Source organism: Pseudopodoces humilis, chromosome 4 (assembly GCF_049639895.1).
Source record: "Pseudopodoces humilis isolate 2021_Gansu_Grassland_sample_001 chromosome 4, ASM4963989v1, whole genome shotgun sequence".
NCBI classification, from domain to species: Eukaryota; Metazoa; Chordata; class Aves; order Passeriformes; family Paridae; genus Pseudopodoces; species Pseudopodoces humilis.
The window spans coordinates 64,211,693-64,229,926 of NC_142203.1; the positions used below are offsets into that span (position 1 = coordinate 64,211,693).

Below are 18,234 nucleotides of genomic sequence, written 5' to 3' on the forward strand. Positions count from 1 at the left end.
CAGCTCGCCGGATCTGACTGACCCTTTCCCCCTCGATCCTGTAAAATCTTTTGCTGCAGAAAAGGAATTTGAAATGGAACAAACTCTGACCACGTCTTTTGCGCCCCTGTGGTGATCTGTCTCGTCTCGCATCTTCACTCAGCCTTTCCCTTGCACCACGGATGGGGCTTTTCTCTCGGTATGGGTCCCGGCAAGTAGGGAGCAGTTTTAAACCCCGTCTTCTCTTTTTGTTGAGGTTTGTGGGTTGGGTTTGGTTTATTTTTTGTATTTTTGGGGGGAAGTTTGTTTTTTGGGTTTTTTGTTTGTTTTGTGTGTGTGTGTTGTGTGTGTTTTAGTTCTGGCAGTATTTTCCTCCCGTTTGAGAAAAAAGCCGTCCTTGTAAGCCTGGGTCCCTTCTCCTTATGGGACTTCCCGGCGGGTGTCGCCTCTCGTGGTGGGTGTCTGCTGTCGCAGGGTGCAGTCCGTACGGGCGGGGGCCACTGGGTCCCTGTGAGACACTCCCAGGGCCCGTGTTTTGTGCCCTCCGCTCCCGCGCTCCACGGCTCCCTCAGGCCGCACAGGTGCAGGGGCCTGCCGAGCGCCTCACGGCATCCAAGCGGCCCTGCAGCCCCGCGCCCGGCCGAACTACGGCTCCCGGCTGTCCCTGCCGCCGGGCCCACGGGCGCTGCCGCTGCCCTTTCTCCTTCCTGCTGCTGCCCGGTTCCTGCGGTGCTGCCCCGCCTTTCCGCTTCCTGCCGGGGGCCGAGGCGCGGTGCTTCCAGCCGTGAGGGGTGGCCGGCTCCAGCGCCAGGTACCGGCGCGGGCAACAGGGTTGTGCGTACTTCAGCGAGCGCTCAGGTGCAGCCGATCGGCTAAATTTTGTGTGGGAGTGCCGCTCTGTATTACTGTTTTAGCCTCGAGATGAGCGAGGCGTGATTTTTCCTGCTGTGTACTTAAAAGCTAAATTACCTAACTCTCGAAAATGCATTCTTCCTAGTTCTCCAGATGGCTTCTTTTGGGTGGAAGAGAAAGATTGGTGAGAAGGTCTCAAAAGCTACTTCGCAGCAGTTCGAAGCAGAAGCTGCGGATGACAAGGATGTGGGTGACGATGATGATGGTAACTGGGTACTTGCAGCTAAGAGAAGAAAGGAAGTTCTCTTAGAAGATTGTGTAAGGAAAAGTAAGGAGCTCAAGGATGAAGGTGCAAATTTGGCTGAAAATAGGAGGTACTAATGTTACCTTACTCCCTTTTCACTGACTGAAAAGCTGCTGCGTAATATTTTAATCCCTGCTCTAAACACTAGTAGTTTGCCAGTATCTTCATTGATAATTTTCATAATTTAAGAAGTGATAATTTCTTTCATTCTTCCTTTACTGTCTAGTACTAAATAAGTTTTTGCCTTTGGTGGTGTTGTCATTTGTGAAACGAAATATATATTCCACCTTACCTTTGCATGTTCTTATGGCAAAACCAGCAACAACAAAGATTATAGAAATCGAGAGATGAAAAACTGACTGGATCTGAAAGTTGAGAGGGTAAATAGGATGCAGGGTTATAAGCCGTACCGTAAGTAATGCTTTAGCCACTCTTGAAAGTGTGTCTTTTTTCCCTTACTGAGAGTAAGCCTATTTCTCTGCGCAGAGAGCCCAGGTAAATACTGCCAAGCAGCTCATGCGCTGTTCATCTGCCTTTGTTAAGTCAGCTACAGGTTCGAGAGCCTCCTGAATGTTGGAAGTTTGGCAGTTCTGGATGGATATTGCAAAAGTGGTTCCATTGTCTTGTTATACTTCAAACAGGAAGTCCTTTCAGTGTAGAGGAGTGTTAGAAGACGGAGAAGTGGGCTATAAATTGTATATTGACTACATAATTTGGCCAGGTCTTCACTGGAGAGGGAAGAAACAGTTCTGAGAGTAGTCCCCTTAAAATCTTGGGCATAAGAACTTTTATCCTTTCTTTACTTTTAGAAGCATCTTTGCTTTATTGTCCCAGATCAGAGATAAAATTTTCCTGGTAGAAGTATTACCAAGATAGGTAGGTGCTCTTGTGCTGTTGAACTTTTTCTTAAGAAATGTCATGCTAAAAAAGGGTTCCCTGGGCAATATGGAAGAGAGAGCAACTTGGAAGTTTAAAGCAGGCAAATTTATATATCATAATAAATATACTGTATGTATGGTTGGGTATGATTTTAAAAAAAGTAATGAATAAATACGAAATCTCTTTGAGAAAAGGCCTATTTTCAAATATTTGAATACAGTTTCTGCTTTTAACTGGTCACTCAAGTAGTGACACTGTTCAGTGAGTGACTTAAGTTGATTCTTTTTTGTTCCTGAGGTGTGTAATTTCTGAAAAAAATTTTGAAGCCTTTTAAAATTGAGTTTAAATTAAAACCAAGTTAAACTTAATAGGTTTTAAGCATCCTGACATTGTATTAATCAATAGATTTAATGTAGTAGTTGCATAAGGGAGTTGCATTAACATTACTAGTTGAAAACACAGAATGTGCAAATTAATAGTCAGTTAACATATCTGTTTTTAAGAACAGAAATAAATCACAGATTGGTCTACAGAAAGTTAAATCCATTCTGTCCTTTTAGGAATATAAAGATTACTAAATAGTTTATCTAATCTTGTATCGCTAATACATCCTGTACTTACACATATTAAACAGATTGATTTTTTTATTTCTGTTACACATATACCTTCCTTGTATTTTGTTGTGTGTCTTTTCTCTATGGTTTGTTTTTGTTTTGCTTTTCTTGGTGTATTTTTTAATGTGCAGTAAGTCTTCAACAGTGGCAAATATTTTTTTGTAGATGTGGTTTAGGGCAGAGACATACTGAACAGCAGGTAATTTTTGATGCTTTTGATATCTTCACTTGGTCTTAGGAACTGAGTTCTCTGTTACCTGTTGGTTAGAAAACAATACAAAATCTTCACCCATCCATGAGTAGCAATGTAAGCATTTTTTGTGAGTTTAGGATGAACTGTCATCAGAGGATCAGAAGTGCTTATAAGAACTACTGAGAAACTCTGAATGGCTTACAACAGGTGTGCTAAAGAAGTTAACATTCATACTTGAGGCTCAACAGAGGTTCTCACTTGAACTTAAAATTTCCATCAGTTACTCCAGCACACTCTACAGTTCAGGCAGTGACGGTGATATGATGCTGTTGGGGTACGTAACTTTCAGACAGATTTTCTCTTAAAAAAAAAAAAAAAATCGCATAGGTTTTACTCTCTCTGGCAGAAAGTGGTTGCTGTGATTTTACTCAGGCCTGTGTTGTCTATTTCTTAAACATACATTTGAACAGCATAAGCAGACTCATGTAAATAATTAAATACTTAAGGTGGATTGTTTTCTGAAATATCAAAGTGTGGTAACAGTTAAAAAGAGATCTGAGTTGGATTGTGTAGCATTCTAGAAGAAAAGCAAAGACCTAGCACTAGAAAGTAACAAAGATTGGTTCTTGATTGGTGTTACATGTGGAGTGAAGATGATCCTAAAAGAAAAGCTCGTGAAGAAGCAGGGGGCTAAATAAAAGAAAAAATGGAAAATAATAAATTTGACTTCATTTCTAAGGATAGAGAAACTCTGAGGTAATGTGCCTGGCAGAAATTAATATGATGAATTTTATAAGCCCACAATTATTTAGCTAAAATAGTCATTACCACATTTATGCTTTATTAGTCTACTCGGGTTATTTTTCTCGTAACAGAAGGCAGTGATGGTGTTATAATCCCCACTGTGGTTTTGTTAGTCTGTGTGTACACTGTAAGTCTGTTTTTGTGGATGAGTGAAATCCCAGTGTTTGGTGTTTGTAAGGTGGGGGGTCTCATGCTTCTCTAGGGGAGGGAATAATGAATGAGCTTCTCAGGCACCAGGATTTATGCAACCTGCGTTATTTGCTTGTCAGAGTTGGGATTGTTTGGGAGGTGGTGGCCCTCTGTGGGTTTTCAGCTTTCTTGGAACTGTTTGAGGAGAGTTTGTACCTGCTGTAATGTGTAATGAACCTGATAAGCCGAGACACACAGAAGAAAAACAGTGAGGAAGATGACAGTTTCTGATCCATATTTTGCGTTTTTTTGTGGGATGGGAAGAAAGATCAGGAGTTTACCAGAAAAAGGCATTAAACTAAGTTGATTGTCATATTGGGTGTGTTCCTGTGAAAAACGCTGTTGAGGAGACTCTGAGTTAGAAATTTGATAACTAGGCAGTGTTGAAGATGGTTTGTAAGTGGGTGATCTTGTCAGAGCAGCAGGAAAAGGCAGATGTATGGAAGAAGTACCACATTTGTATGCTCTTTTGATGTGTGAGGAGGAGCAGTGAAACAAATATATAGACACATACAGTCTTCTGGGAACCAGCATGTGATGCTGTTCTTTAGGCTGTCATGTGCAGGGCAAGAAGGTGGCCTTTGATGATCCCTATGGATCCCCATCAGCTCAGGGTATTGTGTGATTTCTGTGAACAGAATATTGTCTGTTGGTGGAAAGTATGGAGAATATTTTAGAGGAGTTTTTTTTTGCTTATGGGAAGCTTAAAATACTTGTGGATTATCCATCTTATGGATATGATTATACTTGATTATACAACCAAGAATGGATGTGCCCACATACACTGCAGTTAAAATAAAAGACGACTGGAAGCAAAACCAAAACCCAGCAACCCCAATTCAGTTTTTTTGTGTTGATAGTCCTACACTGTTTTAAATCCAGCATAAGTTCACACGTTCTGCCTTCGTATTTTGAACACAGCAATTTGCCATTACAGTGTTATTTGACTGGGAGGGAGATAAGCCTCTGGCTCTGGCCACATGGTTAAGAAGTGGTGAAGGTGCAGATAAACAGTAAGTATGATGTCCTTAAATACATGGCAAGTGAGAGGTAAAAGCAGGAAGAAAAACTTCTGTCAGACTTTGTCCTCAGTGTAACTGTGCAGCCTGTCCGTGCAGTAGATCTGCAGTCATCCCTGTGCTGTTTTCAGACTTCTGTAGCTGCCCAGTAAGTGGCGATAGAGCTCTTCTCAACGTGCCCTGGAGAGGTGCAGGATTTCTGTTGGAAGTAGATGTTGGGTTTGAATTCTCAGTGGTTTGCATTTATTTTTTTTTCAGTTTTGCCAAGTACAAGTTAATACTGCTTTTGCTTCTGATGATGTTTATTGCACTGAAAAAGAGTTAAAATTTCTATCCTGATGAGGAAGGTCATATTTTCAGCTGGAACACTCCTACATTAGAGGTTCTCCTATATTAAACAAAAAATAATTCTTTCACTTTGTCACTTGGTGTCTAGATTAGACTGATTAATAATATTTAACATTTTATTTGTCTTAGCTTTTGCAATAGCAGATTAAACAAGGACATACAAAAGTGCAGTGACTAGACCAGGTAACAGGCCAATTTTCATGAAACTGTTTACTTCTGTTGCAGGATTAATTTTTTAGAATTGCTTAATTTTCTAATGTGTTGAACTGAACTTTTCTGACGGGTCATTTTTTCCACGTTTTAGCAGTTGAGACTTTTTTCTCTGATGTGAATGCCAGCATGACTCCCAGATGTGTAGTTTGTGATTCTTTAGCTATATACGCTGTAACTGAGTTTGTTTTTCTCACTGGACACTGTAGGTTGTCAGATGATGAGGCACACGCCTTTAAAAAGTATTTTTAGTGTAGTGGTAATTCAAGTGTTTACTGAAAAAATATGTCTACCAGGTAGAGCAGATTTTCACAGTTGTATTTATTCCATTTACCCATGTGTTTTATGTTTAGATTATGGTAAGTACTTGATTAGAAGTGAGTTTGGAAAGTAATAAAATTGTTTACAGATTGTATTACAAATTCATTTTGATGCAGCTAAGGTGGCAAAGGATAGACATCATTGTGTTGAAATTGCTTTTCAAGTTTCAGTCAATAAAACTGATGTTACTTATATAATACAGTGTTAATAAAGAGGTTTCCCAGAAGTAACAAGCAGCTGTCTTTGGCAAAAACATTTCATCAATTTAATCATCTGAGTTACATTGTAGAGAAATTTAGGAAAAATAGGGTGTGTTAGAGAGAAGAGGAATCCAGGGAGAGCAGGTGGCACTTGAAAGTTAAGAGTAGCTCTTCCCGATGAAGAGGATATCATGAAAAGGTGAATAAGAGTCCTGTGTGGAGGATATATAGCATAAGTATATATAAGTATATACATATATATACACACACACATATATACATATATACACACACGCATATACATATACATACATATATATACACATATATATACAAACATGCATGTATATATATATATATATATACGAGTACACAGGGGCAGGGATGAAATTAGGAAAGATAAATCCCATGTGGAGTTGAATTTGGGGGGAAGTGAAGGGCAGCAAGAAAAAGGACTTGTACAGGTTTATCAGCAGCAAAAGGAAAACCAGGAAAACATGGGTCTTTTACTGAATGGGATGGAGAATCTAGTGACAAAGGATGCAGAACTATTTTTCCTTGGTCTGTACTGGTAAGTGTTGTCTTCAGGAATGCCAGGTCCAACCCACCAGAGGGGGAAGTCTGTCTCAAGGAAGACTTACCCTTTATGAGTCAGACTGAAATGTTTAGATAAATCTGATCTATAGAAGTTCATGGTACCTGATATCCATCCCAGAGTGCTGCAGGAGCTGGCTGATAGAGAATCTTCAACTGCACTTGAAAGGTTTTGACAGCAGGGCATGGCTCCTAGGAGCTGACAGGCTGGTGGAGAATGGTGTGGATTTCCCATCTGTTGATACTCTGGACAGGAGCCTGAGCAACGTCCTTTAGCTGACCCTGCTTTTAGCAGCTGATTGGACTAAATGATCTCTAGAGTTTCATTCCAATATTGGCCTTTTTTTAAGTATATCCCATTGAAACTTCAGACACATGTAGCATACAGAAGGTAGTTCCTAGGACTTAAAATTTTGATTCACTGGTACAAGTTAAATACTTTGGGTGCAAAATCAAATTTAAGAAACTGCTCTGCCTTCTTACTATCACTGGTAACTGATCTCATTTAAAGCAAAGATGTGTTTTAAAAGTTAAAAAATTAAAAGGATTGATTCAGTAGATAATCTGTGAGTCAACTTTAATGTCTGACCTCAAGAATAAAGTCTGAAGTTCTTTTAGGCTGCTGGCATTGCTGGCAATGTTGACTTTCATAAGCATAATCTGAAGGCACTACACAGTTAGGATTTTTATGATTAAGTGTAGGAGAAATTTCTGGAAAATGCTTATAATGAAACCTGGAGTATGTAGTAAGTACTCATGTCTACTGTTCCTTGTAGGCTGAAAATAACTGTTTAGTATCAGTGTGGGTGTAATTTGCATAATTATATGGCATAAGGTATAATTAGCTATTATATATAATGCTTACATCCTTCAGCGTGAACTACCAATACCAGTGTACTGCAAACAAAATGAAAAGTTTTAGTATCAGTAATTATTTGATTAGGTTGAGAGTTTTTTTGGGTCAGTCATGTAAAAATGCAGAGAACATAAGTAGATTTCACACTGTAAGTAAAATTATACAGTGCAAATAGGGGCTTGGTTAAAACTGTTGTGAATTCTAGTCAAAGTACTTTTCAAAGTGTCTTTTAAAGTGATCACCTTTTAAAGTTTTTCAGTGTTTATCATTACTGTCTATTTTGTGTCTATATAAAACTTCCTGTTAGGCTTCCTTGGGATTGCTGTACACATCGTATGCTCACTAAAGAGATAAAGGGTGTGTAAGTTGGAAGTCCCCATGACATGAGCTGAAACAGAAAAGACTGAACAAGTACAGACTTTGTACCTTTGTTTTTTGGAGATAGCATGTTACAGCTTCTCTCTTATTAGTCAGAACGTATGGAACTTTTCTACAGAATTAAAAAAAGTGCAGAGAGTATTTTGCAGTGTTAAAAACCCTCCTGTAAGCTGTTGTGTGGAGTAACACAGTGATTTTTTTTTTTTGTCCAAGTTGATTTTTATTGCTAGCTTTATTTTTTTCATCATTTACTGATAGAGTTGCTACTTCCTGGTGATGCGTCTAGCTGGCCCCTTTCATTGAGAAGTAAGTTGTTTGCAGACTGCTTAAGTAGTTGTTCTCATTTAAGTTGTAATTTATCTTTAGCTGTTTTCTTTTCGTTCTGGGAAACATTATTTTCCAACAGCTGGTTATTATTTGGCAAAGCAGGAGTTCAGTTATGAAATTGTTACTAATTTAGTGCAGATTTTTCTGAGAGTGAGTGCAAGAATTGTAGATTATTTAGGATGTACCCAGAGTTTGAACAGTTTTGAGAGTATTTTTTTGTTACAATTGTTGTTCCTTGAGGATATTGAAATGTTACACCATACAAGCCATCTGTATTTGAATGTGTGCATATTTCTATGTGCATGTATTTGTAAATAGAAGCAGAAGGAATATTCACATGCAAGCTGTGGACTGTGGAATCATTTATATAGGTCTTTATAGATATATTTTCCTTCAGAGAAAGCATAATTTAATTGGTGCCTATGTATCATCCTTTATAATTTAGGCAGTTATTGTTGTCAGCCTCGATAAGAATCAGTATTCATTCAAAGCCTCTTGACAGTGTGAAGAGAAAGAGATACAGCCTGTGAGGTGACTGCAGTCCTCCTGTAAATACCTCTGATTAGGTGTCTAAACTTGGGTGAGGGGGTGAGAGGAGTTAGGCCTACTAGTGCTTTTTTGGAAGTGAAGGAAGGGTAATTTGTGTTATCTGCCATTGTATTTATGTCTAGAGGGTCTGTTCCTTCTGTGCATGAAATATAATTTATAAGAATTATATTTTATACAGAATTTTATAAGTGAAAAGCTATTTTTTTCACTTATATGTCCTATGCAGTGTTGGTTTTTTTTTAAATGAACTCTTTGAAAATATGTTTGCTTACTTAATATCTCCCCTTATATTTAAATATGTAGAGAATGATACTGGAACCAAAGAAGCATAAAAAAACCTCCCAGTTCTTAAGTGTTTCATAAGAATGTATTAATTTTTAATGTGTATGTTAATATCCCTGCCTTCATGCCTTACAGTTCCCTTTTTTCTGTCCTTTCTCCATATATAAAGTTACTTGAAACTAATGAATACTTGTCTCAAATTTTTATAGGCAGTAATCAATAGTTTCTCAATTTTTGTTACTTGCTGCTCCTCTTGTTTTGTCCCATTCCTAGCATGCTTTCCTGATAACTTTTATTTATGACCCAGTAGGACAGTTGCATCTAATTCCAGAATACCTCTGCAGTATTTCTTAACTACATAACACAATGAACAGTAAATAAATAGCATAAAAATATTAATATTGATACCTCATTACTTTTATTTTCATTACTCATTATGATAATATTTTGGATTTAATTTTTACCACCCACTATCAAAGCTGTGCTTGAAAAATTGAAATATATGAAAGCATGTGGGCTGGCATATTTCTAGCCTTGTGTAGTATAGTATATACTATACATACTATATAATATATATATATATATGTATCTAGTATAGTAAAGTATACAAAGGTGGAGTAATTAACTCTACTGTTTTTTACCTAATTTTTCTGTCCGTCTGATTTTCCTTGAATCTGATGTGTAAGTGCCACCAGACTTTGAGATATTTTCCCACATGAACATTGACAACCTTCTGCTGCATATCAGAGACAATGAGTGTATGTAGCAGAGTGCTACTGATGCATTTTTTTCTCCTCCCAAGTGCTGTGTTGAGGCGAAGTGCTTTAGTGTGTGTTTCAGTTGTCTAGATTTCTGAAGCTGTCTTCATTCCTTTTCTCTCTCTGCATGTTACTGTGATAAACTGTCTGAGACAGGGCTCATCCTTTGAGATGGGTGATGTGGTGGCAGTATAGCCATCCTGCAAAACTAATTTCTGCTAGCAGGTGTGTATTGGTAGGTGATAGCTAGAGGTTCATGTGAGTTCTTGGATGCAAAAGTCTACCTATCAGGTTAAAGAACATGCTTGAGCTTAGAGATTTTGCCTACAACTTCAGTTAGGAATTCTAATGTTGCAGGTTTTAAATGTAGGGAATTCTATTATTTATATGCTTAGAATAATACAATTTAGCAAAACCTAGTAAGTTACATTAATAATCTAAGCAGTTTTTATAGATAAATACACACTAGGGTCTTTTCCACATCCTTCATAGGATTCCCTGTATTAATAGTATATATTACAACATGGATACTGTAATATGTGAACATATCTTTTTTTTTTTAAGTGACAGTTCTGTTGTCTTGCTTTTTGTCATGATCTAGTGTTAAGTACATCTAGTTCCTTTTACTTGAATAATGAAACCTTTGTATTTAAAAATATTTTTTTCATAATATTATTTCTCTTCATAGGGGAACCACCAGGGAAAAAAATTAAGTGGTTTCCTTATTAAATAACTTCTAGAAACTATTTTAAGTTTGTCTTTAAGTCTAGTTATTGTTGCTGACAAAGATAATATCCCTTTCCATTGCCATTGTTTTAACTGTCTCTGCACTCATGGAATATAATTTTGAAATAGTAATTTAGTATCTCTTGCCCAATCCTTACTGAACATGATGTGTACCTGCTGTGCCTATCTTACAAAATTAAAATGTACTCATTTTAAGAGACTGTAATTGCCCATTTGGTGCAGTGCTTTTCTACAGAAGTAGGATATGGCAGTGTACTTTGTTGTAAGGTCTTGATTCCTATGTATATGTCAGCTTGTCTTCTAGCTCCAAAATGGTGTCCTCCATATCCTGTGCCGTATTGTGAAAGTATTCTTAAACTGAAAAGGATGCTTGGCAGTAAAGACTTCGAATAAAAGCTCTCTGTCAACATCTTGTTCAGCCAAGTCTTTTGAAGAATTAACTCCACCAGCAAATGGGGAAAACTGAGAGTGGTGCATTCTCAGTTTACATTGTAGATATGTTTGATAATGATTAGATAGTTGTTAATGAGTAGGCTTCTTAACATTAACTACTACCACAAGAATAACTGCTTGGAAGGGTCCTGTATTTGATGTGGTCATCAAATTTATAGGAACCTAATTTATTGTGTATCTTGAATTTGTCTGGTTTTTTTTGTCCCATTGATTTATTTATGTGGCAATTAACAGTGGAGTAATTTTGTAGACAGTTATTAAATTATGTCAGTTAACCAAAAGCAAGGGCTGGTGTGTGCATTGTCCCTAGCTTTGGTTGTTTTGAAGTACCTGGTCCAAAATTGCAGTTCTATCACTGGGTAAACTGATTTGACTTGGGGGTCAATGTAACCCACTTCCGCTGCCCTTTTATTTCCACTACTTTACCATGGTCCTATTTTTTTGTTTTTACCCTTCAGTAAGCCAACTCAAAGTACCAGTTAGTCATGGCACTGCAGAAGAAGCCTGGAAAATAGTCTTTTTCTGGTTGCTGCTTTGGATCTAGTTCACAAATACTTTTAACAAAATAGCCAGTAAAATGGGAATGAGTGGCCAAACCACAGGGGAAGAGGAGGGAAGTTATTTCATTTATGCTGTATTGTTTTCTAGCTGTTGTCTGTGTTATGTTACTGTATTGCACATAAAATTTGAAATAGTTATCTGTGAATTTGTTTGCACTTGTAGTTGTACTTTTAAAATGCTTGTCTGTTTTCAAATGAGTCTTGTCTCACTTTTATCACTAGACTGTGAACAAAATACTTCTAATTACTTCATAGGGATTTTACTAGCAGTTATTTTCTCCAATTTTAGCAGTACAAACTAAAGTGCACTTTTTTGATGTGGAATGGGTACAGAGAGACTCTTAACATAATGAAAGTGTTAAAATACATTGCCAAGTACTTTTGGTAAATCATATAAATCATTGGTAAGTCATATAAAATGGGTGATAGACGCTGTACACTTTTCTTAGTAGAGTCATTTGGGTAATTTGATCTGGTCTCAAAGGGAAGACTCAGTATTTAATATATGTATGTATATATAATACATAGCATATTCACATATGGTACATACTTATAGTGAAAGTGGTAATGCAAGCCTCCTCTCTTTCCTATTGTGTCTTCTGAAACACAGTCACAGAAATTTTGTTTTTATTAAGAACTGAAGTTTGCTGTTTTGCAGTCAGTTCAAACTAATTATTAATTTTTACAGGCTGCCATTCTGAGCATGAATTTGATATATTTTTCTGCCAGTCTCTGGCTCTAGCAACTAAATGATAAATATTAAACCAATGTTCTGTCTTTGACTTGTCAACTGGTAGTAGAAATCCAATGTAGTAGACCATGCATGGCTTAAGCTTTTTGTCTTCTGCAAAAATTAGGAAATGACATTTAAACAAAATTCATTTCATAGTTGTGGGGTTTTTTTCAGCTATAGTCTTTGGATAAGAGATCTTGGCAGTGAATAATGGATTATATTCAGCAGGCTCCACAGTCCTATTTTTACTGTTAAAAATAGGAGACACCTTTTAAATATGTTAAATAGCATAAACTGGAAGAAATCTGCAGCCTAGACTTTTCTGTAGTAAGCTGCATTTGTCTGGAGGATTTAATACAGACTTTTCTTTTCCTGGGAATTTGCTCTTGTGATGATAAATTCTCCTTCAGTGAATTTGAATGTTGACATGGATGTTTTTATATTGCTTTTATTCTGAGCTGTGAGTGAAAGTCATTTGTTTGTCAGAAGGTTAACCTTTACTGGTGCTGCTCACATAATTTATTTTTCTGGACATATTTGAAATATGTATTTTAAAACAGATGTAATTCAGTTAAGTATTTCAGCTTCCGGTCCTCAAAGAGCATTTCTGATTTGAACTTGATTAATATTTACTGAGACCTCAAAAGGGACTTAAATAGGGCCTTGATAAAGAAAATGTGTACATAAAGCATTCTAGGGAGTAGGATCACATGCTGAAATTGAAATGAAAACTTTCCAGTCCAGAAAATAAACTTTTTTTAGGCAGCCCCTGCTAGACCATCTTTCTGTCACTGTCAGATTAGAAAGTCTTTTTGCAGAGCTCTGAGTGTGCAGGTGATAGGATGCTGTTTGCTATCAACAAACAGCAATGAAAAAAAAAAAACAGCATTTTTTTATAATGCATTGAGTTTCGTTACTATCACAACAGTTGTTTGGCAAAGTACTTCTCCAGTGTAATTCCACTATAATTAGGTGAATTCTCCAAATGGAGAATTACACCAGGGAGCTGCCCGGTATTTTAAAATAAACTGTTGGACAGGTCATAATCTTGATAAGGCTGTTGACTTGCTTTAAGGAGTAAAAGCTTTTATACTGGTGCAAAGCAGGGACAAGAAAATAAACTGAGGTAGGTGAGGAGAATGCAGAACAACTTTTAAGGACCTTCCAGGAAGTTGCGGAGTCATTGGAAGATATTTGTCTTTCAGAAATATGGCAGAATTCTTAAAATTTCTGAAATTTTCAAAACTTCTCTATTGTGGGTGGAATTGAATGAACGAGGTTTCAGAAATCACTTATTTCAGTAGCTGATTTTTTTTGTGGTCTTCAAAAGTGAGAAAAGAATTGCAATCAATACTGGAAAAAAATTAGAAGTGCTGTTGGTATGAAGAGTGGAACAAATAGAAACTAAATTTGAGCAATAATAACTAAAATATCCTAATTAATTTACAGAATTGCTGTAATAAAACCTAAGGAAGTTTTATGCAAATTACTGATATTATTATGTTGAGCATTGCATAAGTATGAAAAATCTTTAACCTAGACTTTTTTTTTTTTCGTAATTTATTGCTTTTTTGGTTAGTTTAACTGATTGTGAGGGTGCCCAGGTTACTTCTGGTCTTTGTATTCTGTTAATAAATTGAGATGGAGAGAGAAAAATCATAAATATTGAGCAGAACTGGGAAAAAAACACCGAGGTGAGGTAGTATGTGTCTAAATCTAAAGAACATTAATTGGTGTAGATGGTAGCTTTCCATAAATTCAGAAAAAGGAATTGTAGAGATAGACTTTTGTAAGTCAGACTTAATTATGTTCATCTTATCAATGTAATCAACCTAATGTGTAAAGAAAGAAGTTAGTAAAGAGTGTAAGTAAAAGGGTATATTTTTATAATTGAGACACAGATCTATTCTCTAGAATGTAGGAAGCTATCAAGCTTTGCTTCCTTTTTTTTCCCCCCAGAATGGATCTTCCAGTTTATAGATGCTTTACAGCCCTATGCATTCTTACAACGAACTCATGTCTGTTGCTCTGTTTTCTTTTTTGAAAGTGTGTTGTGAATCTATTGATGCTACTGTCTTTCAAAACTCAGAATATTCTTTGTAGATGTTTCCTGCTAGGTAGAGCATAGGATTTGAGTCATAAATTAAGATGAAGAGAGAGAATTAATTTTACAAGTTAGAATCCAGAAGCATGGGATAATCAGAACAAATCACTGAAGTATTCCTATCCAGTAGTTAGTGCAGATAAAAACATCTGATATGTTAATCTTCTGTTGAATCTTTAATGATTTATTTTGAATTGCATGCTGTGCTATGGGAAAAAACATTGAAATACATAGTTTAACAGTTCTTGCTGTTCCTCTCTTTTGACAGGCATTGCTTTATTGTGCAGAATGACAGTGCCAGCCAAACCATCAGTCTGAATGGTTCCTGTAAGGTTGTGTTTCAGTAGAAACAGCCATTTTAAGTGATTAACCAGCTCTGTCATGGGTCTTGAAGCACAAATGTAACTCATCTGACCCTTTACAGAATGTTTTTTGTAGTGACACAGAAGGCTGCTGCTCCTTGCTGCTGTAGTGCTGGTAGTGAAAAGTTGCTGCTTTTCTTGCCACTTTCATGTGGATGAGTTCTTAGTTATCGTGAGATTAAGAGCTGTGATAGTTTTCTTAATTCTAGGTAGTGACAGCCAGTCTTCATATAGTCTATTTATATGTATGTTATGTCCTTGCAGATAGATAGCTCTGCTTATTACATATCTATATTTAACTTACAATAGGAGACTTCATGGTTTTTGCTGACTAGTGTTTGCATTAGTACTCTATAGTGATTTGAAATCAATGCTTTCTAATAGTTTGAGCTGTATGGGAGGTTTATAGAGTACCTGCCTACTTAACTTACTGGAGCATTAATGAAAAAATAAAATTGCTTTTCAAGTATGAAAATACAATAGAGAAGTATACATTTCCCTTATCTTTGTCTTTCTCTCTGTTTTTGTCTAACTTTTGTCATTATTATTCATCAGCAAAATGTGTTATCACAGATAACAAAAGCATGTCATGAGATGGAACTGATCAAAATACAATGTGAGCAGACTGTTGTTTTTCTTGTATCATCTCTCCCAAAATGTTTTGTCATGTTAATACCCTACTGTTGAGCATCATAATTTGGCAGTAAATAATTTTGAGGAAAAATAAAGGAATCCTGGTGTTTAAAGCCCAGCATTTAATGATTTTTTTTGTTGTATTGATTTAAAGCCTTAATTTCTGTGTCAGATTTCTGAGGACTGTTAGGATCATAATGTTAAGTAAGAGAGGGCTGCCTGCTATCTGTAGACAAATAATTAAAAGGTTAAAAACAGCTAAGAGCAAAAGAGATGACATCTGTAATTTTTGCCTCTACTGCTGTGTGTCTAAAGGGTATCTGAACAAGTAATTCTCAATACCAGAGTATTGGTTCAGGTGCAGCATAACAGTTTTTTCCTTCCTGCTTCTTTCAGAGGAACTGCTGTGGAAAAAAATTTGAGGAACTAAAGCTTTCTATTTAAAATTTAATTTCAGCAATAAAAATGTGTTACTTCTCTGTAACTTAAAATACTTAATACTTAAAATACTACAGCTATTGCAATGTCTGATATTTCATTTATATTAATTTGCAGCTTCTGTTTAGAATACTAAAATGGTGAACTGATATTACTGAAACAATAAAATTCTCATTTGAAGCTTGCAGGGTTAGAATAGTCAGTTCTTACTGCTTAAATAATTAAAATAGCAGGTTGAGATGTAATAAAACTTGATTTCCTTCTTGTATTTCCATGGTGCCACTATTTACTGCAGTTTATTTGGGTTTCCTACAGGGCTCTCACCTGTAAAATGTCAATCAATACCCGATTTTAATTACTTTAAATTAAAAGTCTGGTATTTAACAAAGTGACCCACGTGTTTATAGATGGTTGGAAAGCAACTTTTAGGCCCTGCCGAGCAATTATTAGGTGTTGTCTTTTTTGCCATCTGTGGTGTAATCTGATACTAATCTTAATTGTAAAAGCATTTGAAGCTGCATTTTAACTATATGAAATAATTTATATTTATTCTTTTTAATGTTCATACATGAACACTAGTTGTACACCATACTAAATGTTGTTCTGTGTGAGAATATTTCTCAGTGGTGTGAAATGTCTTGACAATTGCTGTTCTTCAGCACTGTAATATGACTTTCAGTATGTGAATACAGCTGTTTTTCCCTCTTGTTATGGTTTTAAAGCAGTAACTAAAAAAAAACTAGAAAACTTACTTATTTCTTGCTGTGAGATGTGGATTAGAACAAGAGCAAAACAGGCTTAAAACTTTAAAGGAATAAAAAAAGTTTATTAACAAAACTACAAGAATAAGAAAACTAAAATAAAACTTCCAGAAAACCCTTTTTTCCCCCACTACCCAACCATTCTTTTGTTTACATGACAACATAGAGACAACAAACTTCGGAACTTTGGTGTTTGAACAGTCCCCAGTTCCTGCTAGAATCTTTTCATCAGTCTCTGTAGGGAAACAGAAGTCTTCTTCTGCTAATCTATGGAGTTTCTCACAAGAAAACTATTTCTTTTACAGCTTTCTATTTTTCTGATGCCAGCTGCCCGGAAATCTGTCATCAGATGTTCTCCTCCCATTTCACATCACTCTGAGGTGTGTTATGGGTCATGAGTCTAGGGATGTCATTTTTAAGGATGAGTTATTCAAAGGTAAAAGTTCTCTTCATCTGTCTCTGTGAGCTTTTCTGGAAACAGAAGTTTTCTCTTTGCTTCTCAAGGCCTCAAATCTTCAACTAATACTTCTCCCCTCTCTGTTCCAGCACCTCACTGTATCACAATTACTCCACCTTTTGCTCAAAATCTACACTTTGAACACTCCATTCCTCCCCATATACTCTGTCATGAATTAAAGGAGTTTTTTCAGAACATTATATTGTCCATCTCCATAGCTTTAACAGAAAAATATTTCAGCTTAATTAAAGCATCTCGTTATTCTCTACCTTTTCTGAAGCTTAATTCTTTACTGTCTCTGATAGTTTATAAAGTCTCTTTACATGTTGATTACTCTCTTTTTTTTTCTCTGGAAAAAAAGGATTAATCTGCAAATCTCATCTGGGTAATGAAAAGGTTAAAATCTTGCCCAGGCTTTGTAGATGGTTCTGTGATCTCTGCCGGAGCAGCAGCTGGAGTTGTCTGCAATGGAAGATTCTTCGTGGCTGCTCTGGAGAGTTTGGTCACTGTCTCAGCCCGCCGCAGGTCAAGAGCTTTTTCTTTCTTTACTCGGCAGTCTCTGGTGATTTCAGTCACAGCAGAAACTGCAGCCGAGCCAGGGACCGGCCTGGCCCGGCCAGAGCCCGGGGCAAGCCCCGCAGGCCCCATCTCCCGGCCGGGAGCCGCTGGGCCCAGCCCAGCCCCTGCCCGGGCCACATGGCCTGGGCAGGGACGGGAAGCCAGCTAAAGCTCAGTTACCTTTCACAGCCAGGAAACAAAGAGACAAAGAAATTCCCAGGCTTAGGTCTTAAGGTAGTGTTCACAGGTTGATCTCACTTTTCAATGGTTAAAACTGCTGTCACTTCTTAGAAATGGCCAGCTGTTGGCTAGGAGACAAACTCCCATCAGCCTCCAGAGGTTTTAACTTCCTTAGGTGTTTCTCTTTGTTTTCTTAAATGCTAATCTATCACACCTGTGTCTCAACAACTCTGTTTTTAGCACTGCCTTTTCTAAATGGCAAACAGGTATGTTACCTAACTTGCAGCTATAGATACTAGAGAAATACAGGTAGGAGGTTTGCCTGGCTGCAGAGAAGTTCTCAAATGTTGCACGTGATCTGGCAGATTAAGATATTTCATTGTGCCTTTTTGCACATCTTTGTGTACTATTTTGTAATTGACAGTTTAGTATTAATAGAATATGAGTAGAAATAGTTTATTTATTTTGTCTCTTCCTAAAGGCCAAACATTTATTCTTACTGCAGCTTCAAATTTTTACATGGTTAAAACCTAAATACTTCTCACTGCAGTCTGTCTGTTATTATTTCTATAGTTAATCAAGTATGCAGTCA

At 36.8% G+C, this 18,234-nt stretch overlaps 1 protein-coding gene across 4 annotated transcripts in view; it reads left to right on the top strand.

Moving 5' to 3' along the window:
• The first annotated feature begins 54 nt into the window (after positions 1-54).
• The window catches only part of TTC33 (tetratricopeptide repeat domain 33), a 43,639-nt gene continuing 25,459 nt past the window's right edge, over positions 55-18,234 (top strand). Inside the window, exons 1-2 of one of the 4 annotated variants that reach the window (XM_088054511.1) lie at positions 55-178; positions 977-1,205. In XM_088054511.1, coding sequence (XP_087910637.1) covers positions 985-1,205 — 221 coding nt within the window. In that variant the 5' untranslated portion in view covers positions 55-178; positions 977-984. Of the gene's footprint in view, positions 179-211; positions 838-976; positions 1,206-16,752; positions 16,884-18,234 lie in introns of those variants that run through there. The other 3 variants (XM_014257017.2, XM_005527963.3, XM_014257018.2) reach the window with 3 other exon arrangements.